Below are 27,019 nucleotides of genomic sequence, written 5' to 3' on the forward strand. Positions count from 1 at the left end.
CTTCTCCACTCTCCCCAATTAGAAGTATCTGCTTAGGTGGAGAAACCCTGGGCTGGAACAACAGGCTGCAACTTGGCCAAATGACCTCTGATTAAAAGCAAGAGAGCTGGCTTAAAACCTGTTCAAGGCCTTTTCGAAAAACCTGGAGGCTTTCACTGACTGCAAGCTTGGTCTTGGGCAAAAGTGCCTTATGACTGCTAGAAAAGCTAAGAGCATCTCAAAGTTCAACTGCTGGCATGGAACTTGGGCCATAGCATTGCATGCTGGCCTTCTGCATTCCTCTTGGTGCCTTTTTTTAAGAGGGATGTTGGCAAATTCAGGTGTGTTCAAGGGAGGCAACCCGGAAAAAAAAAAAAAAGTGTTGCGGGGAGCTGAAGAAGGAGGACTCTGGAAGCACAGAAACCCAGATTCCTCCAGCCCTGTTACTGCCACTTAGCAGCCATGAGACCTCGAGAAATTGACTCACCATCCCTAAACCAGAGTTTCCTTGTCCTGGGAATTAACAGGAAGATTGTAATGAGTTAAAGTTCATGTGTGAAGCGCTCAGCACAGTGACTGCCACCTCTAAGCACTCAATAAACAGGGCTGTTTATGCTTGTTATTCGGAACGGGAGAGGGCTGCAACTCGGGCACCTGAGGCACAATGGGAAGAGCTGGAGCTGGAAAAGGAATGAGTGATGGACAGACTCGATCATTGTTGTGTAGCATTTGAAGGAGGCTGTCTCTGGTGAGCTGAACTACAATGAATGTTAGCAAAATTCCACAGGCATACTGGGACTCAACCTGGGGAAGCCCTGCAGGCTGCTCAACATGGATCAGTGATCCTCATTCTGGCCACCAGCAGAGGTGCCTTGCTACACGCCACCACCTTGGGGCAGGTGCCACTGGACAGTAGCCTGCGTGGACAACTGAAGCTGTCCCTTCTCCACTCTCCCCAGTTAGAAGTATCTGTGAGTTCAGATGCAGGGAGATTTTGAAGCTATCCCATTAGAAAGTCAATAGTCTGCCTACCTCATTCTTTAGCAAGGATGCCCCATAATTAATCAAGTGGGCTGAAGGAATAAAAGCCTCCTGTGCTCATTGCATTCTGTGAGCAAACAATAGCGGGAAACAAATGCCAGACGGGCTGTGGTAGGCATAACAGATGACATAGTAGGAATTGGTTTATCTTGGCATCTTGGGGGGCTTTATCTTAGTGTAATCAGTCAATTAGCAAACTTTCCTAATGGCTGAGAGGCACATTGGCTAGCATGTGTGTGGTTTTTTGTTTGTTTGTTTGGTGTTTTGGGGTTTTTTTATTTTCTGGTTTTTTTGTTTTTTGTTTTTTGTTTTGAGAAAGGTCTTACTCTCTTACCCATACTGGAGTATAGTGGCGCAATCTTGACTCACCACAACCTCTGCCTTCCAGGCTCAAGCGATTCTCCTGCCTCAGCTTCCCAAGTAGCTGGGATTACATGTGCGTACCACTACCACCTGGCAAATTTTTGTATTTTTAGTAGAGATGGGATTTCACCATGTTGGCCAGGCTGGTCTCGAACTCCTGACCTCAAATGATCCACCGCCTTGGCCTCCCAAAGCACTGGGATTACAGGCGTGAGCCACCACACCCAGCTGGCCAGCATGTTTTTAGGTGCTTAGCAGACATTGCATTCTTTCTCCAGGGTTGCCATAACAAAGTACCATAGACTGAGCAGCTTAAGTAGCAGAAATTTAATTTCTCACAATTCTGTAGGTTAGAAGTCTGAGATCAAGGTGTTGGCAGAGTTGGTTCCTTCTGAGGCCTCTCTTCTTGGCTTGTAGATGGCTGTCTTCTCCCTGTGTCCTCACAGAGTCTTCCCTCTCTGCCTGTCTGTGCCCTAATCTCTTCTCATGAGGACACCAGTCATATCTGATTAGGGCCCACTATAGTGATCTCCTTTTAACTTACCTGTTTAAGACAATCATACTGTGAGGTGCTGGAGATTAGGACATCCACATATATATTTGGGGAATCACAATTCAGACCAGAACAGGCACCACTAAAATTTGGCAGCACCTTTTAAAAGGGCCTTGAATGGAAAGGAGAGAACCTGTGGTTTACAATAGCCGCCAGAGCACTGGGGGCTCTTGCGATCTCATGAGACCAAACTCCAGGTCTAGGCAAACCTGGTTTGGGACAGGCCTGCTTTAGCATTGAAAACAGGATCCAACCTTTTAGAAGGTTGGAGAATGAGGCATGCATCTAAGAAAAAAATGCAAGCAAAATAAAAATTCCCACATATTGCCTTAATTGTCTTTAGAGAAGGAAATATCCCAGGGCAAGAATCATCAGGGCATGCTCTGTGCTCTGCATTTGATTTCATGTTTTCAGGAGCACCCCTCAAGGTCTGGAGAAGCACAGGTGCTGTACCTGTACAAGCCAGCAAGGCAAAGAGGCCTGGTTGCAAGATGTGAGGCAACATTTTATATTTTACTTATGTTATTCAATTTGTCTACACATCTATCCTTTTCTGGAAAAAGACCATATTGCCACTTGAGTTTCAGTATTACAGACATTGTTTTCCTCTAAGTTACTAGACTGTCTGTTTAGCTCGCCACACAACATCATACCTGCCATGTGCTGTCACACACTAATAAAAGCATAGAGGAGTATGTAAAACAGCATTGCTTCTCTAAAAATTCAGCCCTGTTAAGTTTGTTGGTACATCACCTGGATTTTTATTAAAGTAGTAAAAATGTTCCGCAAAGTGACTTTGAAGTAACAGTACGATTCTGAGCCACGTTAAAGAAATGTTAAGGTGGAGAGCTCTGTTGCTTTCAAATACTAGTATAATTCTGGCCATATATCCCTGTTTAAAATGATCTGAGCACTTTAGGCCTTTTACTAATGTATGGATTATAGTTCAAGCCAGTAGCTAGGGAGCTGTGTGTTTGAGCCTCCATCTCTACCACCTAGCAGCAAACAGATCAACCTGGGAAAGGAGCAGCTGCCTGCACTTCATTCACTGAGGATTCTTCTAACCCTCTCTCTGTCTAACGGGCTGGAGTCCTTCATGGACGCATTGATAGATGACAGTGTGCCAATCCAGCACACACCAGAAATGGTTACTCCACCAGGGAGCTTACCTCATCTTCTGCCATTGGCCTCCCACCCCACATTTTTCCAATGAGGTTCTTTGAGTCCGACTTATTTTTGACAAAGCCACACTGGTTTGTAATGAGCATTGCATTCTTTTATACAGAGTTGGTGAGGGAGGGAGACTTTGAAGGGGGAAAACATGAACCAAGTAGATAGATATTTGCATCTCTCAACTTTTCTCGTCGCCAAAAAAAAAAAAAATTTCCTCTTCAAATTTGTAGGTAAAAAGACGTGTTTCTTTAACTTTACCTCTCACAAATGGTATGTTCACCTATCGGCTGGGACTCTTTTAGTTAAAAAGGAAACCTAACTCAAACTAGAATGGGGGTGGGGAAAGTGAATTGATGTATCTCACATAACTGGGAGATCCAAGGGTGGATGTGGTTTTAACCAAAACTCGATCTGAGGGTTTGTGGGAAATATTCAAATTAGAACAGTGAAGAGCAGACACCAGCCAATCAAAACAGTTCATGCCAGTGACATCAGCCCTGCATGTGCCGTCAGGGTGGGGCTATCAGGAATCTCTCTCCCTCTTGACTGCCTTCCTCATTGTCAACATTACTCTCAAAGAGGCTTTGGTCAGGTTTCAAAAGGCCAGCAGTAGCTCTGGGTCTACAGCTCCCCAGCTCTGCACCCCAGAGAAATGCCTGTCCAGTATTCTCCAAAATTCCTGGGCTCACGCTCACTTGTCCAGAGTAGATCTCTAGCCCACCCTATACCCATCACTGGCCACTGGCCCCATCCAAAACTCTGGGGCAGTGAGTGGAGGGGGGGCTGCCCTAAGCCACATCAGGTGGTCTTACAGGAAGAAGTGAAAATAGATGCCGCAGAAGCCACAACAATCCCATCCACTTCAAATCACACGATAGTAAATGGCACTTTAGACCCTTCCTATAGTTTCCAGAAATGTAGAGAGGATCACATTGCTTTAGTGTCTTGCCCCAAGTGCTATTAATATCCCTGTCCCTAAAAGATTGATTTTTATTATTGGTAGAAATACTTAATAGAAATGAAATCTACGCTCTCGGTCATAGATAGCTGGCATAAAAATTAAACAAAACACTGTGAAGCATACTTCTGAAGTGACCGCATACCTAGCTATGCTGCTCCAGTGAGCTCAAGTGTGTTTTCATTAGGGCATTTGGTAAGCCTGGGGGAAACTGTTTCTGCCCCACAAGGGAATGTTCTGCAAACATTCAGTAACTAACCATGTGATGCTTTCTACCTCTGTAACTAAAGCTAAAGACTTTTACCTATTGACTTGGATTCTCAGCTATCAGTAGGAGGGACAGTTTCAAAACATTGTCTATAGATACTGTAACATATGACTATCACAAGACAGACTCAGGAACTGTTGAATATTCATGAGTTAAATAGGCAAAATGTTTGACATCCTGGCATCTTTGGATGTGTTTGTTTTACATTTAGTAGCTTTTCTATAGAAGACAGAAATGGGAAATGCCTTCTTAATCTGCTTGAAGGAGAGGGTTCTGATGATACTCGTCTATCTTCGATGAGAATGGGTCTTTATCTTTAATTCCTAATTAATGGTTTTGCCAACTACCTTTACCTATTTCCCTTGTGATTTTAAGAGAAAGGAAAAGTCTTGAGTGTGTTGCCTCTGCCCATCTATTTCTTTACATCATTTGCGAGCTCAGGTAATTGTTATTTGCTGAGCAAGGACTTTCCAGCTAGGATTGGATAAAGCGGTAGCTAGGTTCGAGAGTAAGAGTTTTATTGCTATCATTTAGAGTATTTCTTCATTCGTTCATGCATGCCTTTGCTCATAAATACCCCCACCTTATTCCACAAAAGATATGAAATGGAGCTTTATTGCTATGAGTTCATGCTGGCATAAATATTAAACTCTGTGTAATAATCACTTGGGCTATTCCCGTACATAGTGCAGAGTTACTTATGGCCAACGCAAAGTCTATTTTCCCATCAGAGGTTAACGTTCCCATTTACTTGATCAGGGTTTGGATAATGCTTCATTCGCAGCTGTTTTTCGCTTGCAAGAATCCGTCTACTTTATCCTCGCTGACCTTACCCTGGCAGGTGGTGCCAGGATTTCCTGCAGGCAGTTGTTTGTTTTAGCATTTTCGAGTATTTATACTGGCTGCGGTAAGGGAGCCAGGAGCCTGGGGCTTGTAAGTACCAGGTCTTGGTAAGTCTCCTTCCTGGCAGCAGCAGCAGCGTTAGTAAAATGCATTTTCCGATACTATCCTGTGTCTTAAATGGTATTTTTATCCATTAGAGTTGAGTGCAAGCAATAGAAATTAACTCTGAAGAACGAATGCAAAAGCAGTGTCTTTGAGGACTGTGTGTCGCTGACAGGCAGGCGGGTCCCTCAGGGGAGCCCTGGTGGACAGTCTGATGCTCAGTGCCAACTGTCAGCCCAGGCCAGGAGTCAGAGTTGGGAGTGATTGTGATGCCTTGGCTTGGGTCAGGGCCCACTTCCTAGCTCGGGGATGGTCAACCTTGACAACAGCCTGTGACAAGGGTGGAGTCATAGTAATTAGGGTGTTTTTACCAAAGTGAAGGAAGATGAAATGCCTTCCTGGGTGGGGAAAAAAACAACAGATGTCCACTACCCTCCCCTTTTGCAGTAATTTTCTCTCCATATTTGATGACTATTCTATCAGATATTGTTAAAATCTTTCCCCAGTATATGCAATTTACCTTTAATGTCATCTTCTTGATACAGTCTTCCATTTTGCTGAGTTCATTTTGTTTTCCATAAAGCTAGGAAAACTTAGACTTGCCCACTTTTTTTTTTAATAGACTTTGTTTTTTAGAGCAGTTGCAGGCTCACAGCAAAATTGAGCAGAAGGTACAGGGAGTTCTCACATGCTTCCTGCCCCCACACATGCACAGCCTCCCCCATAATCAATATCCCCCACCAAACTGGGACATTTGTTACAACTAATGAACCTACCTTGACACGTCATGATCACCCAGAGGCCATAGTGCAAATTAGGGTTCCCTTTTGGTGTTGGAAATCCCATGGGTTTGGGCAAATATATAACAGCATGCATCCACCATTGTAATACCATGCAGAGTAGTTTCAGAACTCTAAATATCCCGTCTGCTCCACCCGTACATCCCTCCTTCCCGCCAACCCTTGCCAGTCATTAATTCCCACTCTGCTGTACCTCTTACTGGCTTTTTTTTTTGTCTTGAGTCACAGTCTTGCTCTGTCACCCAGGCTGGAGTGCAGTGGTGCAGTCTCAGCTCACTGCAACCTCCACCTCCTGGACTCAAGCAATCCTCCTGCCTCAGCCTCCCGAGTAGCTGGGACTACAGGCACGTGCCACCACACCCAGTTAATTTTTGTATTTTTAGTAGAGATGGGGTTTCACTACGTTGGCCTGGCTGGTCTCAAATTCCTGACCTCATGATCCGCCCTCCTCGGCCTTCCAAAGTGCTGGGATTATAGGCATGAGCCACCGCATCCGCCCTGGCCTCTTTAATGATTGTTTACTTGGGTAGGTAAAGTCTTCCAGTCCTGTTCATTCTCTCTAAAATCAAAAACTCTTTGGAAATATCTGAATTTTCAGATCGACATCATTGCCTGTAAAACTCTTTAAGACCCTCCTTGAAATGGGGTAACAGCCATTAAAAAAATGAGAAGACCAGACTCAGGCTGGACATGGTGGCTCACACCTGTAATCCCAGCACTTTGGGAGGCCGAAGCAGGTGGATTAGTTGAGGTCAGGAGTTCAAGACCCGTCTGGCCAACATGTCTGGCCAACATGGTGAAACCCCGTCTCTACTAAAAATACAAAAATTAGCCAGGGGTAGTGGTGCACACCTGTAGTCCCAGCTACTTGGGAGGCTGAGGCAGGAGAATTGCTTGAACCCAGGAGACAGAGGTTGTAGTGAGCCAAGATTGCACCACTGCCCTCCAGCCTGGATGACAGAGCGAGATACTATCTCCAAAAAAAAAGAAAAGAAAGTGAGGCAAATGAAGACTTGTAGTGATTGCTTTACTATAATCCTCTAATCTCCTCTGACTTCTTCCCCACTTTTTGTATATATTTTCCATCTTCTCCCATTGGGTTCAGTCTGAACTGAATCTGTCTGAACTGCCTGGCTCACCGCACATGAAAGCCCCTGTCTCCACTTTCTTCTGTCTCAGGAAACAGGCTCAGGGCAGCTGAGAAACAGGCCCAGGCCATCCTGCTGAAGGACAACACCATCAGGAAGAAGCAGGTAGTGACATCAAATGGGCACCTACTATGAGCCAAGGGCTGACTCTTGGTGTCTATTTCTTCATTTAATGATCACGGGGACGCTGTGAGCTCCTTTCACCTCTCACTGCCTCAATTTCCTTACCTGTAAGTGGCGACGATAATTCCTTCCTCCAGGACTATTGTGAGAGTTTGAGAGCTAGTTTGGAGAAAAAGTAGGCCAATTAACCAGCTCCCCTGCATGCAAAGCTTGTTATTTCTCTGTGACAGAGGCAGCTCTTTAAAATCTTACTCTGCACGTTCCGCAGAACACCTTTCTCTGGATTTTTCTTTCACGCAAACCCCATTCAGTTCCTACTGTGCTCTGCTTGCCTCTCCTATTGTTGAGAGGCTCAGGAAAAACCACTGGAACTAATTCACCACTCTGGCTTGATGAAGTCACTTCCTGCTGCTTGGGCATTGGCCTCTGGAACAATCAACCGCTGTCTGGTGGGAATTCTATTAACATGACTGTGACTGTCTTACTTTGGACAGTCTTACTTTGGATTGCCCCCGAAGCAGATGCTGAGACAAGGTTTAGGGTGAAAATAGTTTAGTTGGGAGAAAATCCCATAAAATACCAGCGGGAGAGCAGGAAGTGGGACAGGAGAGGAACACAGCCCACACACTCTGCATTGTCTATCCAGCCACCACTACGGGTACAGGAGCTGGATCCCAGAGGAGCACACTCCTGGGCTTATTCCATCCGAGTAATATCGTAGGCTGGGGAGGTCCTCAAACACCGGTGAGTCCTTGACCCCGGTCAGTGTCCAGGCTCTTGACTGTGAGAAGAAATTCAAGAATGAGTCAGAAAATAGTGAAAGTATGGTTTATTGCAAAGCAAAAAGTATACACTCAAGAAAGGTGAGTGGGAGCGTTTTCAAGAGTGAAGGAATCGCTCTCAAGGGGGATTGGGGTTGCTACCTCTATGGATTTCTTTAACCAAGCAGTGGAATGTTCATGAAGATTCCTGGAAAAAGGTGGAGATTTCTCACAACTGAGGTGTCACCCATTTTTGCACCAAATATGGGTGTTCCTGGAACCGTCGAGGTGCCGGTGGGTGTGTGATATAGTATGTTAACGAGCATGTATTGAGGTCCTAGGGAAAGCCTAGGTGAAATCCACCACCACGTTGGGTCCAGTTGGTCTTAGCCAGCTTGGCCCACACTCTGTTTTTTCAGGGTCTTATCAGCCCCTAGCTTCTGCAGCTATTTTAACATTTTCCTTTTGCTAATCATGTGAAACTACTGCCTGGAATTTTCTGTTCTTCTGTGACCACCCTGTATTCTTCTTGTCTCATGGGGAGCAAGGGAGCTGAGGTATAAGTACCCCAGTCATTGGGTGAGGGTTGCTCCTGAGAGAGGTGCTGATTCCTCATCGCATTCAGCCTGCTGCATAGATGAGCAAAGGCCTTTGGCTGCTGGTGCAAGTTCTCTGGCAAAGGAATGCAGGTGCTGACAGGTGCATTTGGCCTGATATGCACTGTAGGGGGATGGCTTCCAGGGCACCCTCAGTGCCTCTTAAAATCATTCTCTCCTTAAAACCAGCTCATTCATCTCTTAGGGGCTTCTGCCTCTATTTCAGACAAATTATTGCAGAGAGTCCAGTAGCCATGTAGAATTGCATTGAGCAGGCACATTTGACAATGACATTTGATTCCAGAACTTGTCAAACTTTGTTCTCAGAATATGACCAGATCCTAATAATGTCTGTCCACTGTTGAGGGACCACTGCGTACCAGACCCTATGTGGGATATGTGAAGTCTATTACCTCATTCAGTCATCCCAGCAACCCTGTGAGGGATCCACCACTATCTCCAATTTCTGCACTAGGATAGGGCGACGTGGGGAGGTTATGCCACACTCCACGTCACTCACCCACGGCCCTCTCAGTACACGGTGGACACAGGATCCGTAGCCTGAATATCTGTGTGATGGTCAAGCTCCAGGTCTTTTCCAGCACCACATTTTCCAGCACAACAACTAGATTATTAAGTGCTTATGAGGATGTACTAGGAGCGTAGCTACTGAGCGCTTCCTGCATACCACGTGCAGTTATACACACCTCATATGTAAGAATTAAAACCCCCACGGCGATGCTAGGAGGTATGCACGGTTACTTCCATTATAAGGTGAGGAGGCTGTGGCATACAATGTTCTGTGCCATGTCCTCAGATACCAATATACCAGATGCCATTCCTTAAGCCCCTGAGTACCAATCCCACTCCCTCTGCATCACACACAGCCACTATGGAATACACTCACATCAGCCTCAGTTGGCCCCACTCACTGTGGGGCAGAATTTCCCTGGTCTGATGCCTGGCATCTGCCCAGAAGGCACTGCAGCATAGGGGACAGTGGGGTCAGACTCCACTGTAGGAATCTACATCTCCCTGCACACACTGTGAGGCCTTGCATGGGCTACTGCACATCAGCGAGCCTCCATTTTCCTCATATTCAAAATGGAATCAAGCTTGTCTCCCTGGCGGGTTGGTGAAGATGGCACTAAATGAGAAGGGAACAGGGTAGGCACCAAATGGTTGCTGCTGATGAGTTTGGGGCAGGGGTGCTGGTGGTCATCTGAGTGCCAGCTCTGCCTGACCTTGATCCAGTACATACGTACACACACACACACATGTTCACACACTTGCGCATGTACACATGTGTACATCATGCACATACATGTCCACACATTCACATTCACTCTCACATCTGCACCCACATGCAAATACTCATGCACGCATACATGCTCTTATGCACGCACATTCACACACCACTCCCACATCTGCACCCACATGCAAATACTCATACATGTACTCATGCACACACATGCACACACATTCACACATGTGCACTCACACATGCACACACACTCCAGTACGCTTTTCGGGGTTCATCAACATTACACCCAAGTCAGCATTTATTGAGCACCTACTGCATACGAGCATTAGGCCAAGCACAAGAGATTAGGGGGAGTTGGGTGTAATGGCTCCCGTTCATAATCCAGCTCTTTGGGAGGCTGAGGCAGGAAGATTCCTTGAGCCTAGGAGTTCGAGGACAGCCTGGGCAACATAGTGAGACCCCGTCTCTGTCTTTAAAAAAAAAAAAGACACAAGGGGAGCCCAGAAATGAAACAGCCAATGTATTATTTCAGGCAGACCACCTCGTTTTCACAGGAAGCAGCAAAGACAGGCTGCCAGACACCTTTGCCACGCTCCACTGGCTTCCATACTCTGAGAAAAGAGGGAATCCGACTCATGAGAGCCAGAAATGAAATTGATGCAATCCCAAACCCAGGGCCAGTCCATCCTGGAAGATAAGCCCCATGGGGCCTTGTGACTGCCTCTTCTTTCAAGCAAGGTCCTGTCGTAATTTTCTCCCTGCCACAACCTTTATGGAGTGGGTTATAACTGTGCCTGAAATGGACTGGCCTCTGGCAGAGCATTCCTCGGTGTGGGAGCCATCAGGCCCTCAGGAACGAGTCTTCCTGCCACCAGGAGGTTTCATGTATGCACCTGTATCATCAGTAGTGTGGTGTTTCCGTATCATCAGAACTCAGCACACCATTTCTGGCCAGCATGGTTGTTTGATGTAGACTGAGAAGTGGGTTCAGTAATGAGCACCTGGCACACTCAAACTCTGCCAGGGTTGGATGGCCACACTCCTTTGAGGCTTGACCAATGTCACCTGAAGGTCACCACCAGTAGCCATCCAGAACAGTTTAATTGGGGGTTGGCAGTCCATCTTCAGTGACACACTGCCTGTGTCCTCCAAAACTCAGTGGATTGGAGAATTGAGTCACGATGAATCTTGTAACCCATACCCAGAGCCCTGAAGAACTCAGGTTGTTTGCATGCCCAGCCACAAAGAAGTTGCCTTCTCTTGATCTTTGAAGCATTAAATGTCATTTAGAGAGGAGAGATTTGTTGTTTAACAATATTTTTTAAAACAGCTTGAGTTTGTTCTTGTAAGGCTGCCATTGGGTCTGAGACCCCAGAGGAGCAGTGCGCTGCCTTGCAGTTACTCTGCAGTGGGCAAGACAGGTATGTTTTGCTCTGGGAAGGGTTGCTGAACACCTGTCTGAGCAAGCGACTCTTTGTGGCTGTCTGGTCATTATGTACACCACTTGGTCCTGCCTCCGAGTAGCCTGTGGTCTCCTGGGAGCTGTAAGAAATCCAAACCAGCAAACAACATAGTTTTTGTTTCCAGTGTTAACCACCTGGCGAATGGTCCAGATAGGAATGCTGTAGAAGCTCCAGGGAGGAAGAGACTCCAGGGGCTCAAGTGGTTTAGCAGGGCTAGCAGGACCAGGCAGAGTTTGAATGAGATCGTTGCATCTAAGTGGAGTAAGGAGAAGCTGATAATGCAAGAAGATCAAACATCTCACACACATCTAGGGACCGTGGGGAAACCCATTTTGCTAGAATAGAGGGATTGGATGAGGAAGTACAGGCTGCACCCTGGAGCCAAGCTAAGTAAACTGGACTTCATTCTGAACTGGGAGTGGAGGGGTCCATGTGCAAAAGAGCACTGTGGGAGGATCCAGGGGACACTGGAGCCCTGGAGCTTGTTAGGAAGCAAGCTACCCATTCCCAGGGAAGAAAGAGGAGGACTCAGAGTGGGGAGGAGTGTGCCACATGAAAGGTGCCCACAGTATTCAAATCCCAACTTCGCTGCCTGCTAATTATGTGAACCGATGCTGGCTACACAATCTCTCTGAGCCTCGCTATTCTCATCCCTGAAATGGCAATAATAATCCCAGCCTCAAACAATGATAGTTAAGATTATATGAAATATCATGCATGTAGTGCCAGCTACATATGTACAGTGTCCAACCCCACAAAGGGGATCCCTGTTATTCGTAGGGAGATGGTGTAGCCGTGTTGCCCTAGAGCCAGTTCATAGCAGTTTGCAGGAGCCAGTTGTTACCATCTCTTTGTAGCTGTGCATTCAGTGACATCATGGGAGTAACTTGAAACTGGCCACAGTGGAAGTACTTCTATCATGGAATTAGACAAACACTATTAATTCAAGCTTTCCCCACCTCCAGAGAATCAGATGTTAAACATTTGCCAGTGTTCCTCTGGCAAAGAAAAGGAAAATAGCCAGAGGTAGGTGAAATCAAATGAGAGAAGTCTAACCTTGCAAAACTGAGCCAACTGCACTGATGTATCCTGTTGTCTGTCCCACACCCTCGCAAGGCTTTTGGTCTTTGTCCAGCAGAGTCACCACGTCTTATTCAGGTTACAGTGCTGAGCTATTTGGAAACCAGGGTTGGGGGGTGGATTTCAATGTCATCTTACTAAAAAAGTTCACTAATGAAAAGTGTATTGCTAAGACAGCAGCTTCATATTTCTCCCAGGCTTTATCATCAGCCATGGATTGAATCGTTGACTTGATTTTACTACACTGAGGTCCCACTGAGGAAGGCCAAGTTCCTAAATCATGCACCTGACAGGTGCCATATTTCTGAGCACAGAGCCGAGCTGTGACCTTCTAGTTTCACAGTAACTAGAGCTGGGTGACATGCATAATAAAGGGAGTACATGGAGCATTTTTAAAATATGGAATGAAGGTGGAATCATGCAGACATGTCAGTCTGAAACTGGTTACCAGAAGCAAAGTGATCAATCTTCCTGCCTGTCTTAGGATGCTGATGTGAGAAGCACGATGACTTTCACTTGGCAGAAGGATTTGGAAGTATCTGGGCTTGACAACCTACCTCATGCCAAGGACCATGCTCTGTATACGATTTCATCTTTTCACCCACCCTGTGAGTGAGGTTTTAGTGTCTCCATTTGACATATAGAGAAGTAAAAGCTTGAAAGGTTAGCACCTCTCTCCATGTCCCACAGATACTAAAGGTCTGAGCCAAGATTTGAGTGTGGGTTTGTCTGATTCGCCTCTGCTTGGCCCTCTGTCTCCAAGCTGCTGCTTAGCTGGAGACTCCTCAGTGACATCAGCTCACTGTGGCTCCCTCTGCCTGGAATGTTCTCCCTTGCCCAGGCCTTCATGTGACTGTCTCCTTTTCACTTCAGTCTCACTATCATCTCCTTTGCAAGGCTTTCCCTGATCACCTTCGCTAAAGAAGCCCTCCTCAACTCTGCCCACCTGTCACTGGTCACTCCCTGTACTGTTGCCCAATGGGACGGCTTTCAGAGCACATACCACTCTCTGAAGTTATCGTATTGTGTGTTAACTATTTGTTTATGATCTCCCTTCCTCTTCTAGAACAGAAGCTTCATGAGAACAGGAATTTCATGTCTTGTTCTCTTTCATATATGCAGAGTAAAGAAGAATGTCTGACATACAATAGCTACACAATAAATATTGAAAGACTGAGGGGATGGGTGGACAGATGCATAGATCCATGGAAGAATGGATGGATGGATGGATGGATGGATGGATGGATGGATGGATGGATACATGAATTGATGGATGCATGGATAGACACATGGATGAGTGATGAATGCCTGGGTGGGTGATGAATGCATGGGTCAGTAATGAATGCATGGGTGAGTGATGAATGCATGGGTAGGTGATGAATGCATGGGTGGGTGATGAGTGCATGGGTGAGTGATGAATGCATGGATGAGTGTGGAAAGCATGGGTGAGTGATGAATGTATGGGTGAGTGATGAATGCATGGGTGGGTGATGAATGCATGGGTGGTTGATGAATACATGGGTGAGTGATAAATGCATGGGTGGGTGATGAATGCATGGATGGGTGATGAATGCATGGACAAATGTGGAATGCATGGGTGGATGATGAATGCATGGGTGGGTGATGAATGCATGGGTAGGTGATGAATGCATGAGTGGGTGGATGAATGCATGGATGAGTGTGGAATGCATGGGTGAGTGATGAATGCATGGGTGGGGATGAATGCATGAGTGGGTGATGAATGCATGGGTGAGTGATGAATGCATAGGTGAGTGAGGAATGCATGGGTGGATGATGAATGCATGGGTGGATGATGAATGCATGGATGAGTGTGGAATGCATGGGTGAGTGATAAATGCATGAGTGGGTGGATGAATGCATGGATGAATGATGAATCATGAATGGATGGATACATGGATGGATGAAGTTGTACAAGCTCAAACCAGCTCAGATTGGAGGAAGCTTCTTACTTGAAGCCCCTGTGACTATGTTGGGGCTCGTCTCCTACCATCTCACTGAAGGAGCCTATCTCCTAATCTCTCTCCTAGAGACCTGTATCCTTACCTTCCCCTCCCTTCCCAACCTGAGCAGTGTCAGCGTCAGGAGCAAGATGAGTGATGAAGTGTCAGCAGGGACACAGCCAGCTGGGTGAGCAGGGGCTATATTGTAACCTGCAGCCAGGAGCTGCTCCCTTGAGATGGCCTTTGGGTACAACTCTATATGGCTTCCCAGCCTTCCTTCCAGCTACAGGATCATCCTACCCCTGGGACTCCCTTATTGGTGTCCTCATTAGGCCAACCAATGCAAATTAACCCCTGATTCACAGATAGTGGGGATATACAGTCACCACAACACATACGGCCTCTGTCATCCAGTTTCACTCAGTCTAGAGAAAGAAAGAGATGAATAAACAGACCCTTTTAGTATAAAAGCTATGATGAAAGTGACATTTGAGGTGAAAACACTACAATATAACGGCAGCAGAGAGAAAGGCACGTCAGTCAAAGTCAAGGAAGGAAGGGACAGCTGGGCTCAGACTTGCAGGTAGACCAGGGCAAGGATGTTCAGGCAGAGGAAATGGGATAAACAAAGGCATGGTGGCCAAGAGAGCTAGATCCGTTCACTCAACACACAGGCAGGACTGCAACGGGTCTTGTGTATTCTGTGGATCTAATCTATCCTTAGGCATCAGTCTGGGAAACATGAGTTCCGTCTTCTCCACTAATCTGGGAAGGAGGGTCAAGTCGTACCTCTGTCTCCACCTCCTCCAGGCCTACACAGTTTGTGACTGACATACTGAGCACCAGGTCTGCATCACCCACCTTATCACACGTGGGCACAGGATCTCTGCCGGGGGCAAGCGGTATGATGTGTCCTGGTCACGGTCCGGCTGGTGATTTGGTTACATCCAGACACGGAAGTCGACCTAGAATAACCTAAGACAAAGGCAGTCGTTTCTCTGGCTGACATTGTCAGAACGTTAAACAACCAAAAACAGCAACAAAGTGATGGGCCAAGCAGTCAAGTTTGGGAACAGCTTTAATGACTAATTTCTAATGAGAGTTTCAAAACACTAATTTTCCAGAACAGAGAATCAAGTTGTGCTCATTTATAACCCGTCATCTGCCATGAGACAGAGGATATTTCTTTCTGTGTTGTCAGTTAACTTTCTGAGCTGGACAGAATACAAACTAGAAGAGGTGGGCCGTAAATCAGCTCCTTTGGAACTGATAAATGGATATTGTACAAATCCTGCATTTGCATTGGCTCTGAGGACATAAATCAATTCTCATGATCTTACTTTGGAAAAAAATTTCCCTTTGAAGTCAGACTGAGCGATTTATGTAGGCATTCTTTCCTGACTTTATTTTTCTCAGCTTTTTAATAATTGTCTTTTCACTTTCTGCACTTACACAACATTGTAAAGTGTTGCATTTTCATGTAGAGAAAACTGGACCTTGGTCTGAATCTTCCCACAAGGGATAATTTTATAACTTTTTTGCTTAGCCATTGAATAACAATTGCTTTGGGAAAGATTGTCATAATGTATCAGTTAGAAGGCACCTTAGAGACCATCATTTCACATGACCTCTGTTTTATAGATGGGGAAAGTGAGGCCCAAGAGTGACAGTCATGTGCTGCAGGTCACAGGCTAAGTTTGTGACAAGACGAGGTTGTCTGTTCGGGTTTTGGAGAAACAAGGACCCTAGGTAGGGTCCATTCATTCATTCATTTATTCATTCATTTGTTCATTCTCCAAGCAAATCGTTATCTTGGCCCCTTCTGCTGCAGCCATTGCCACTAAGAAGGCAGGCCCTGCAGGGGAGACTCTGGACGTCTTTTGTTTGTTCACTATTTGCTAAACGGGCAAAAATGGAAGAAAAATCAAAATATCACTGTTGGCTGGGCACGGTGGCTCACACCTGTAATCCCGGCACTTTGGGAGGCCGAGGCAGGCAGATCACGAGGTCAGGAGATCAAGACCATCCTGGCTAATACGGTGAAACCCCGTCTCTACTAAAAATACAAAAAATTAGCCGAGCGTGGTGGCAGGCGCCTGTAGTCCCAGCTACTCGGGAGGCTGAGGCTGGGGAATGGCGGGAACCCGGGAGGTGGAGCTTGCAGTGAGCTGAGATCCCACCACTGCACTCCAGCCTGGGCCACAGAGCAAGACCCTGTCTCAAAAAAAAAAAAAAAAAGAAAAATCACTGTCCTTTTTTGGCGTTCTATAAGTCAAGAGTATTCTGAAGACTATCGAGGGAGGAGTGTTTGGTTTGTGCCTTGTTTTGTTCTGTTTTAGCAGCCTTGGAAATCACGGATACCTCCCTTCCTTGAAGTTATCTTTCCCATGTATAACAGCTGTATTGATTTATGAGATATAATTCACATACCATACAATTCACCCATTTAAAATATACAATTGAATGGTTTTTAGTGTAGTCAGAGTTGTGCAACCATCACCGCCCTCAATTTTAGAACATTTTCAGCACCCTAAAGAGAAGCCCCATCCCCCTTAACCCTTACATGTCTCCTTCTCCCCACTGCTCTAGGGACCACTAATCAGCTTTCTGTCTCTGTGGGTTTGCCTAGCACGGACATTTCATCGGAATGAAATCAGCTAACATGTGATATCCTTAAAGGTTTTGTAGCAGAAAGACATCTACATGGGAAGGGACGCTGCTGAGTGTTTAGAGAAAAGACACATTCATCATTTTATTGTATTTTCTCAACTTTATAACAGTTTTCAAACATGTGGAAACGTTGAAAGAATTTTATAGCAAGCACCCTTTGCCCCATCACCAAGATTCTCCCAGCACATCTTCTTCTGCTTGCTTTATTTAGTGCACACCTATCCACCTGTTCCAGAGATCACCACTGCAGCAGTGGGTTCTCAAAGGAGAACCTTCCAACCTTCCCGCATTGAGAAAGAAAAATATCAGTTTTACTAAATGAAATATCAACACTGGAGATTTTATAAGCCGAGAATGTTAGTACATCAACATTAGAAGCCCTAAAAGATAAAATTGCATTCAAAGGCCAAAAAAGTCATAGGCTTGCTAGCTCTCCAGGAAAGGCCCGTGTGTTCAGGACAGGAGGACTGAGGACCAAACAGGTTTGGGAATGACAAATCCCTTGACGGCACTGGCTGACAACTTTGCTCACCAGTCACAGCAGGGCAGCCCAGGGAGTGAACAGGGGCGTTGGCGGGGAGGGCAGCCATTCCCACCCGCTGCTAATGGGTTCGCTTCTCAAAGGAGCTTTTGGGATTCAAGGGTTTAAGTATCAAGTTTGACTGATGCATTTGGAGGGAGGGAAGGCACTTTGCTTTTTCTTTTGTGAGGTAAAAGCTTTTGAAAACTGTGACTGTACAAAGAGCCCCAGCTCCTCTGAGGAGTCTGTTATGCGGCAACACATACTCAGATGTGGACAGCAGTGAGCACGCTGCCTGGAAAGGGGGAACAGCACCGCGGGCAGGCTTCAGAGCCACACACCACGTCTCTGTCTCAGAGTCTATCCTCGACCACAGGGTTTAAGTCCTTGATGTGCACACTGGGCCCTGGAGAGAAGGTGCCTGTTCTCACGGGCTGACCCCATAGGCCTGTGAGACATAAGTGGTGTGATTCGCTAACAGTTGAATGGCACTGGCAATGTGTGTGTGTGTGTGTGTGTGTGTGTGTGTGTGTTGTGAAGACACATTTAGTTTGAGTCCCTATGAAGCGAGGAGAAAAGGTCTTGACGAACAACAGTTCAATAGCTCCTGCCAATATGTGCAATGCAGTTCTTTTTAGTGAGTGAATTAGGCTTGATAAGAACTACATTAAAGCTTATGTTGGAACAGGAATTCAAAATGCTCATCTTTGTAATTTACCCACTCAGTCACCAGTGTTTACCAAGTGCCAGTGGATGCCTGGAGAGAAGAGAAAGCAAAGATAAATAAGCGTGTCTCTCGGCCTTCAAAGCACTGTGCCCAGCAGGAAGGAAAGCACACAATTACGACATGCCGTTTTTATTGTATATATGTTTATATATTAGGTTGGGCCATGTGAAATTGCTGATGTGATGGGTTTTGACCACAGAAATGGCAACTGTGTGGTTCAACCTAATATTTAGATAGTATTATCTTAGCTCAGGCTGCCATAACCAAATACCACGGACTGGGCAGCTTGAATACAGACATGTATCACTCACAGTTCTGGAGGCTGGAAGTCCAAGACCGTGGTTCTAGCTGGTTCAGTTTCTGGGGAGGGCTCTCTTGCTGGCTTGCAGACAGCCACCTTCTTGCTGTGTCCTCATGTAGCCTCATTTCCTTGGGGCATGTACCTGGAGGGTGGGGATTAGGGAGCATACACGGTCTCCTTTTATAAGGATCCTCATCCTATCAGATCAGAGCTCCATCCTCATGACCTCACGTAACCTTAACTTCCTAAGGAGAGGCCCATCTCCAAGTACTGCCACAATGGGGGTTAGGGTTCTATCAACATATGAATTTGGGGGGAACAGAAACAAATGTTCAGTTCACAGGTATAAAATTGATATATTATTTATGTGCATATACATCATATACTGTTATATATCATAGATAAGACATGTATATTATACATATGTATATGTATATATAGTAAATATACCATCTGTAGTAATAAGGTTTCACAAAGAAGAGAAAATGGAAATGTAGAGATATAAAGGAAATCATCTTTGTATTACTAGTCTTTTTATTGCCAAAAAAATTTTATTTGCAAAACAAATATGGGCTCATGGTAAAAATTTTAGCAACTGAGATAAGCAAAACTAAGAAAGATGTAAATCCCACTAGCCAGATACCACTACTCCTAAGACCCAGGTCAGACAGCAAGGCATCACTGTTAAGAGCATGGGCGCTGTGGTTGGACAACTCTATCACTTACTAGCTGTGTGTCCTGGAGCCAGCTACTTAGTCCCTCACCACCTCTGTTTCTTCATCTATATAATGGGTCAGTAATCCCACCCACATGAAGTTGCTGTTAGACTTAAATAAGCTGACCCATGTAAAGTGCTTGGAAAGTCCCTGGCACAAAGCAAGTGCTCAATAAATATTATCTGTGACTCTATTATTATCATCATCATGATCATAATTATTACCGCAACTGCCACTAGCATTCCCTTCCAAGGTGTTTTCTCAGCCAGCAGCAGCAAATAGGTTTGGGATTATATGTCAAGCCCTGTGAAAAAGAAGGGTTTGGCACACAGGGCTTCATACAAAGAGGGGTTTTGAAGCTGACCTGGCCATTGCCAAGTCATTACCGTGTTTGTGAGAACGGGGCAGCGAGCCTGCCACATGTTTGCATGTGGACCCTCACGGTGCTATACACATACCTACCTACTATAAAGATTTACTTCGTATATGTTGTCATCTTGTCATGCTGTGTTCATCATGGCTTTTAATGTCTACGTAGCATTCCATTATCACTTTTGATCAACAGTTCCCTGATTGCTTTTTTATTTTTCTATAGTAAACATTGAAGAAGAAAATATAATTGTTGCTAAATATTTCAGCCAAATAAGTCTGAGCTATGCTTTATTCTAAGGCCCTCTCTCAGATCTTCACAATGCAAATCTGAGTATTAAATGCTCTGAGAATTCTTGCGCAAAAGGGGACCTCATTTGATGTTATTAACCTGGCATTCCCCAGTTTTGGAATGTGCTCCCTATAGCTATTTCTTTAAGCTAAATAATTAGAGGAAGAATTTCTGGATCAAAGAATATGTACAGTTCCAAGAGATTTTCATTTGTTTCCCTCTAGAATGTTGTTTTAGGAACTGACAAACTTGGAGATACCTCCTTCTGGGCTAAACTGTGACTTTTTAAAATCACAATTCGATGAAAAGTTCAAGACACTAAAATATACGGTGGTATTCTTTTAAAAAATTTATACAATTTGAACCGGTTACAAAGAATCGCCTGGGTTTTTTGTTTGTTTGTTTTTGTTTTGTTTTTGTTTTTTGGTTTTTGGTTTTTTTGAGCTTTTAGATTCAAGGGGTCCATGGGCAGGTTTATTACCTGGGTATATTGCGTGTTGCTGAAGTTTGGGGTATGAGTGATCCCATCACCCAGACAGTGTGCATAGTACCCGATAGTTTTCAACCCTTACACCCCTTCCATGCTCCCCCTTCTAGTAGTCCCCAATGTCTATTGCTCCCATCTTTGTGTCTGTGTGTACTCAATGTTTAGCTCCCACTTAGAACTGAGAACATGCAGTATTTGGTTTTCTGTCCCTGTGCTAATTCGCTTAGGATAATGGCCTCCAGCTGCATCCATGTTGCTGCAAAGAACACAATTTCATCCTTTTTCACAGCTGCATAGTATTCCATGGTATACACATACTGCATTTTCTTTATCCATTCCACCATTGATGAGCACCTGGATTGGTTCCTTGTGCTTGCCATTGTGCATTGTGCTGTGATAAACATACAAGTGCATGTGTCTTTTTGGCAAAACAATTTATCTTCTTTTGGATAAACACCCAGTAGTAGGATTGCTGAGTCAAATGGTAGTTCTGTTCTAAGTTCTTTGAGAAATCTCCAAACTGCTTTGGACAGGGGCTGAACTGATTTACATTCACACCAACAGTGTATAAGAGTTCCCTTTTCTCTGTAACCTGGGCAGCATCTGTTATTTTTTGACTTTTTAATAATAGCTATTCTGACTGGTGTGAGATGGTATCTCACTGTGGTTTTGATTTGCATTTCTCTGAGGATTAGTGACGTGGAGCATTTCTTCATATGTTTGTTGACCGCACGTATGTGTTCTTTTGCAAAGTGTCTGTTCATGTCTTTGACCATTTTGTAATGGGGTAGTTGTTTGCTTGTTGAATTGTTAAAGTTACTTATAGATTCTGGATATTAGACCTTTGTTGGAAGCATAATTTGTGAATATTTCTTTCCATTCTATAGGTTGTCTGTTTATTCTGTTGATAGTTTCTTTGCCAATTTTTGTTTTTGGTACAATTGCTTTTGGGGACTTTGTCATAAATTCTTTGCCAAGGTCAATGTCCAGAATGCTATTTCCTAGGTTTTTTCCAGCTGGATTCTTTTCTCGTCTTCTGGCAAGTCAGTTTAGAAGAGGTTGATTTATTCAGAAAGTATCCATTTTCTTTTTCTAGACTTCAGACAGGAAAATGTAAAATGAGCAAAATTCTCGTGTATAAACTAGCTCAAAGGTTTGTGGAAGATTTAAATGCTGCATGACAGGTAGCAGGTAGTCGATAAATGCCAGTTGTGAATATTGCTTTTCAGATTAAATAACAAGGCTGAAAGTAAATGTTTTGGACAGGCTAGCTATTCTTCATACATCCAACCTAAAGGTAATCATCCTGGTTTGTTTATTTATTCAAAAAATATTGAAAAATTCACACTGTGAGCCGGGTCCTAACTAGCCCTGAGGATAGCAGTGAATGAGACAGTGTGGAGTTTCCATTCTAGTGGGAAGACCGGCAATGAACAAGCCAATGAATGTCTGATCACACAACCGGTGTGATTACAGCTTACAGCTCTTTCCCATGGGAGAGTCAACAGCATAATGGGATGGAGAGTAACTGGAGAAGGCCACCTTAGATGGGCTGGTTAGGAGGGAGATGATGTGTGATCTGAAGAGTGATAATGAACCAGCCAAGGGGAGAGGTGAGGGGGAGAAACCAACAGCTAATGCAAAGGCTGGGAGGATGGGAGAGCGTGGCTAGCTTTGGACTGGGGAACAGGGTGAGTTGATGGTGGGAGGTGAGCAGGGATCAGTCCCCAAAGCCACAAAGGTTTTGAAGCCTGAAAGGGACATGACGTACATTTTTTAAATCTCACTCTCCTGTTCTGTGAGCAACAGAATAGAGGACCCGGAAACTGCAGTAGGGTTCTGTTTCTACACTAGTGCTAATGTAGAACCTCCTACATCCAGAAAGATGATAGCAGAGCTGAGCCACATTCTTCCTGGCAACTGATGTTCCCACATGTAGAAGCAGCTGGCATCCTCATACAGAGGGAGGCTTGCAGGCCCAGGATACATCTCATCCCCCTTGCTAATCTCAGTACTTGACCCCCCTGACCTCACCAGGGGCACCAAACCCAACTGCTTCCTGCAGGGATTCAGCTGCACTTGTCATCACAGAGCCTTGAAATCCCTGGGGATATCAACTCCTTGGAATTCCAGGCTGCTCTTCCACTTGCTTCTGACACATTGACTTTTCTGCCCATTCACTCACCCATCTTTAACCAAGGCCTGTATGGCCAGACATGAGGCCACTCACTGCCTACATGAAGAGGGAAAGACAAAGTGTATCCCTGGGAGCTCACTACCTTGTGTGAAAATTACAACATCAGATAGTAAATGCCTTGGTGAAGATACGCATCCCAAGGGCAGGAAGCTCCCCACCTTGATCACTGCAAATTCCCCAGTCCCTAACAGAGTACTGGGAAGATAGAAGGTGGTCAAAGCATATGTATTGAATCAACACTGGAAATCAGTACACAGGGCTGGGAATGTGTGATTCTGAGCACTCCGTGATGGAAATAACCCTCCAGCTCCTTCACAGAACAGCCAGCAGCATCACCTGTTTTGGTGATGGTGCCTCCGGATGATGATCCGTGAGCGCACACTGGACTCGTGCTCCTGGGTGAGCTCTCTCCATGTGAAACCCAGATGCTTCTGTCTCCCAGGGACCCTGCAGCCCTCCCAGTAACCTGGCCTCCATCAGGAATGCAGTCTCTATAGATGGCTGTCTATTAGGATGCCACTGGAGAGGGAGGTCCAGTCATCACCTAAGCTAAGCACAGCTGCCTCTAAGTACCTCCTTGCTTGGCAGCCGGCCAGACTACATTCACTGACCTTCAAGTCATAATGCGAGGCTCAGCCATCTATCTCACTGTGGTCCCCGCTGCAGCTGGCTTCATTTATTGACTTCTTGAAAGTGCCAATATCCATGCTCAGCTTGGTCTGAGCTGGACTCAGAGACCCAGGTGCCAGAGCAAAGGCCATGATGTGTCGGTTAATCACCCAATAAAAATAAACTCTGAGAACAAACACAGAGGGGTGATTAACTTTCCCATTCTGGTCTTCTGACATCCCGGTTTGCTCTCCCAGTGAGCATGTTTCTTTGAGATAAACCACCCTGGGAAACTGAGCACCTGTCCAGACACCACCATGCCTTGGCGTAAGTGGACCAAAGTGGAACGTGACCTGCAAGCAGTGCAGCCTGAGACTTAGGCAGAGAGCCCCCTGCCCCAGGTTGTATGCTGCTGAGGGCCTTATCAGAAACTCTGAAGCAGAGCACCAGACTATTTTATTCTGCTTTTTGCTCTTGTAATAAAGTGTTATTAGTGTTTAGTCACCAGATTAAACCCCAAAGCCTTGCCTCCCCTCCTGTGACCATCCATGTACTCCAAATCATGAACCAAAAAATAGGGACCACCAACAGCCCTTACCAAAAGAAGACTGGAAGCACAAAAAAGCAACTTACCATGAATCAATTTAAAGTGAAGACCAAAGTGTGACTCAAAACTGAAAAAATATATATATTTGGTTAAGACATAATTGTTACCGAAGCACCAGGGGTTTGGTCTGGGTCCTGCTGTTCACTGCACAGAAAGCCAATCACTGAGACAAGACAAAAGCCAGGGAAGAAGGCTTTAATCGGGTGCTGCTGCAGCCAAGGAAATGGGAGGTCAGTCTCAAATCCATCTCTGAAATGAGGGGTTGATGCACCAGAGAGGAAAGGTAACCATGTTTGGGAAAACATGGATGAAATTGGAAATCATCATTCTCAGTAAACTATCGCAAGGACAAAAAACCAAACACCGCATGTTCTCACTCATAGATGGGAATTGAACAATGAGAACACATAGACACAGGAAGGGGAACATCACACTCTGGGGACTGTTGTGGGGTGGGGGAAGGGGGGAGGGATAGCATTAGGAGATATACCTAATGCTAAATGACGAGTTAATGGGTGCAGCACACCAGCATGGCACATGTATACATATGTAACTAACCTGCACATTGTGCACATGTACCTTAAAACTTAAAGTATAATAATAATAATAATAATAATAATAATAAAAACAGGGATTAAAGCGGGGCAAGGAAGAGAAGTTGGTCAGTAGGAAGCAGGTGGTCCTTTAGGCAATCCTGATGGATGAGGGGTCTGGCTCCTCATTATCCAGAGGCAGTGGTCTGGTAAGTTTCAGCTCCTTGATTTTATCTGGGAGACCTGATGGTTGGCTTCTTGAGAAAGGAACTCAGAGAAGACAATTGTAACTTTCTCAAGTTTTAAAGTCTGGAAGGAACAATTTCTGTGGTTATTCAAAAAAAAAAAAAAACATAAGCGTCAGTTCTGTGGGACAATTTGATCACTTTATTTTGGAGAAAAAAATGATGAACACAAGTTTGTTTATAAGTTTAACCCCAATAATAGGCTAGTCTCAGAGTGAACACAGATGAACCAGAATTGCTTTGCTTTTGACATAATTTTTACAACATCCCACGGCAGTACATGCCAAACTTCACCTTGTGCTCAGCTTATTCCCTGCATTTATAAAGAGATTGTCTTTCCTAACCATTCAAGGGCTTTGTCCATTTCCCAAAGGACCTCTCCCCAGTCCTTTGCCAGTCAAATCACTCTTTCGAAGCAGTTGTAAATTCACTGTCCTTTCTCTTCTTCAATCATTGATTCCCTTCTCTCTATTGCATTTTCACTTGTCATGGATTTACTTATGATTCCTTTTTTTCTTCTTTTATTGCTTTACTTGTAATTAGCAAATAATAATTGTATATATTTATGAGGCATAATGTGATGGTTTGGTCTTTGTATACATTGAAACTTTGATCAACATCTCCCCCTTCCTCAGCCCTCTCCCTGCTGCCATGAATTTGACTCTTTTAGATTCCACAGATACATGAAATAATAAAGTATGTGTCTTTCTGGGCTTCGCTTATTTCACTTAGCGTAATTCTTATACTCTGAGTATCCTCCTAGAACCCTACATCTTTTGTGAGATTGACAGTCATACTTTGTGCTGGACTGGTGCATCTTTGGGATGGTTTTGTCACTGGGAGATAACTCATGAGGTCTGCTGACCAGGTAGATACCAGGAGTAAGCAGGGTATTTGGCTGCAAGAGAGAATTATAGGCCTGGTCGGGAGTTCATTCAGGATGTTGTAAATGGAATACTGGGGTGATGAGCAGTCCTTGTGGGTCTTGTTCATATTTGTATATATTCAGGCCTGGGAATGCATGGAAAAAAGGGATAAAACACACTGAATGAAAAGAGTGTGAACAAATGGATGAAGAGCCTCACACCAAGGAAAGCTTACGTTGCTACCAACTGGTACCAAAGTCCAAGTCGTCCTGTTCTTTTCCAAGTGCAGTTTCTACTGCTTAGAAAAAGCCACCCAATCTGGATACGTGGATGTAGCAAATTTAACCGTAGACCTAGACTACCTACAGGATCAGGCTTGATCAGTCATTAATAATGATAATGAAAATTAATCATGAAAGCTATCTTGTGGTTGCAGCTTAAAGCATCTGTGTAATGCTTTTACCCACACTAAGAGTGTTCAATCCCTGTTTTCACCTAGGATTGATAAGTGTGTTTCTGGATTTCAGAAATCGGATAGCTTCTGAAGTCTCAGCCTATTAATATGGTAACTAAATATGTTAAGGTCCTAGCCTCTCAATGTTTAATTACTATTTAATTTTTTATTTCCTAATTTACTCAATGTGTATGATATTGTTAAATTTGTGGCTTTATACCCTGAATCTCTTTGTCTGTATTTCTCTGTATTGCTTGGCAGTCAATTTGGTCAAAAGCAACAACGAAATGACCCTTACGAAGTGTCAAATGTCCCTTTATATGAGATATAAATGTCTTTGCAAAGACACTTATAAAGTTGTGAAGATGTTGTTTCCTTACTCTAATAGCTGCTGTATTCACGTAGGTTTCAAAAATGGGGTGGGGGAGGGTAGTGGCAGTGAGCGCCTAGGGGAAACTATGTCAATCACCCCTGGAAATAAAACTGCAAAATGGACTAGCAAGCCCTGACTAGGAAGAGCCCAGCCACAGCAAAATCTTATTGCAGGCACAAAAAGGTCCTATTGCAGCAGTTGGGAGACCTTCGGTAAATTCTAACAAAGAATTAATGGCCTCGAACAAGGCGCCCGGTATGACCTTTGCCGGAAGAAACTAGGAGCAGGCTTGCTTGCCTGGAACAGGTGGTGAGGAGGTTTTCAGAGAAGATGTGTGCAGTCCCTGGCAAGTAGCTGGTGCCCAGGAAATGTCAGTTCCATTGTTTGCCAGGGAAGGCTTGGTGCACGTGGGGCTCACACACAAAGGAAGAGGTTAGAGAGTCCGCAGAAAAGGGTGGGAGCTCAAAACAGTGGTTCTTAGGCGTTTGTCTGCAGGCACGCTGGTAATTCATGCTGACCATGCCCACAATCAGTGGCACCTAGCTGTGGCCCCACCCCTTTCCTGCCCACTATTGAA

At 44.9% G+C, this 27,019-nt stretch overlaps 2 protein-coding genes across 16 annotated transcripts in view; one reads left to right on the top strand and one right to left on the bottom strand.

Annotated features, from left to right (window-relative positions):
• Positions 1-27,019, top strand: part of CDH13 (cadherin 13) — a 1,163,636-nt gene that overhangs the window by 1,077,183 nt on the left and 59,434 nt on the right. The gene's annotated exons all lie outside the window — the stretch shown is intronic.
• Positions 1-27,019, bottom strand: part of LOC134729317 (uncharacterized) — a 101,030-nt gene that overhangs the window by 4,169 nt on the left and 69,842 nt on the right. For 7 of the 13 annotated variants that reach the window (XR_010110310.1, XR_010110311.1, XR_010110309.1 and 4 more), the window contains 3 exons: positions 18,705-18,836; positions 15,338-15,451; positions 8,172-11,687 (listed from right to left, as the gene is read on the bottom strand). Coding sequence is in view for 2 of the 13 variants with exons in the window: in XM_063597786.1 (XP_063453856.1) it covers positions 15,342-15,451; positions 18,705-18,836 (242 nt within the window). In the remaining 11 variants the exon portion in view is untranslated. Of the gene's footprint in view, positions 1-7,897; positions 8,133-8,171; positions 11,688-12,491; positions 12,608-15,337; positions 15,452-15,482; positions 17,427-18,704; positions 18,837-27,019 lie in introns of those variants that run through there. The other 6 variants (XR_010110306.1, XR_010110305.1, XM_063597785.1 and 3 more) reach the window with 6 other exon arrangements.

The sequence above is a fragment of the Pan paniscus genome, chromosome 18 (genome assembly GCF_029289425.2).
Source record: "Pan paniscus chromosome 18, NHGRI_mPanPan1-v2.0_pri, whole genome shotgun sequence".
NCBI classification, from domain to species: domain Eukaryota; kingdom Metazoa; phylum Chordata; class Mammalia; order Primates; family Hominidae; genus Pan; species Pan paniscus.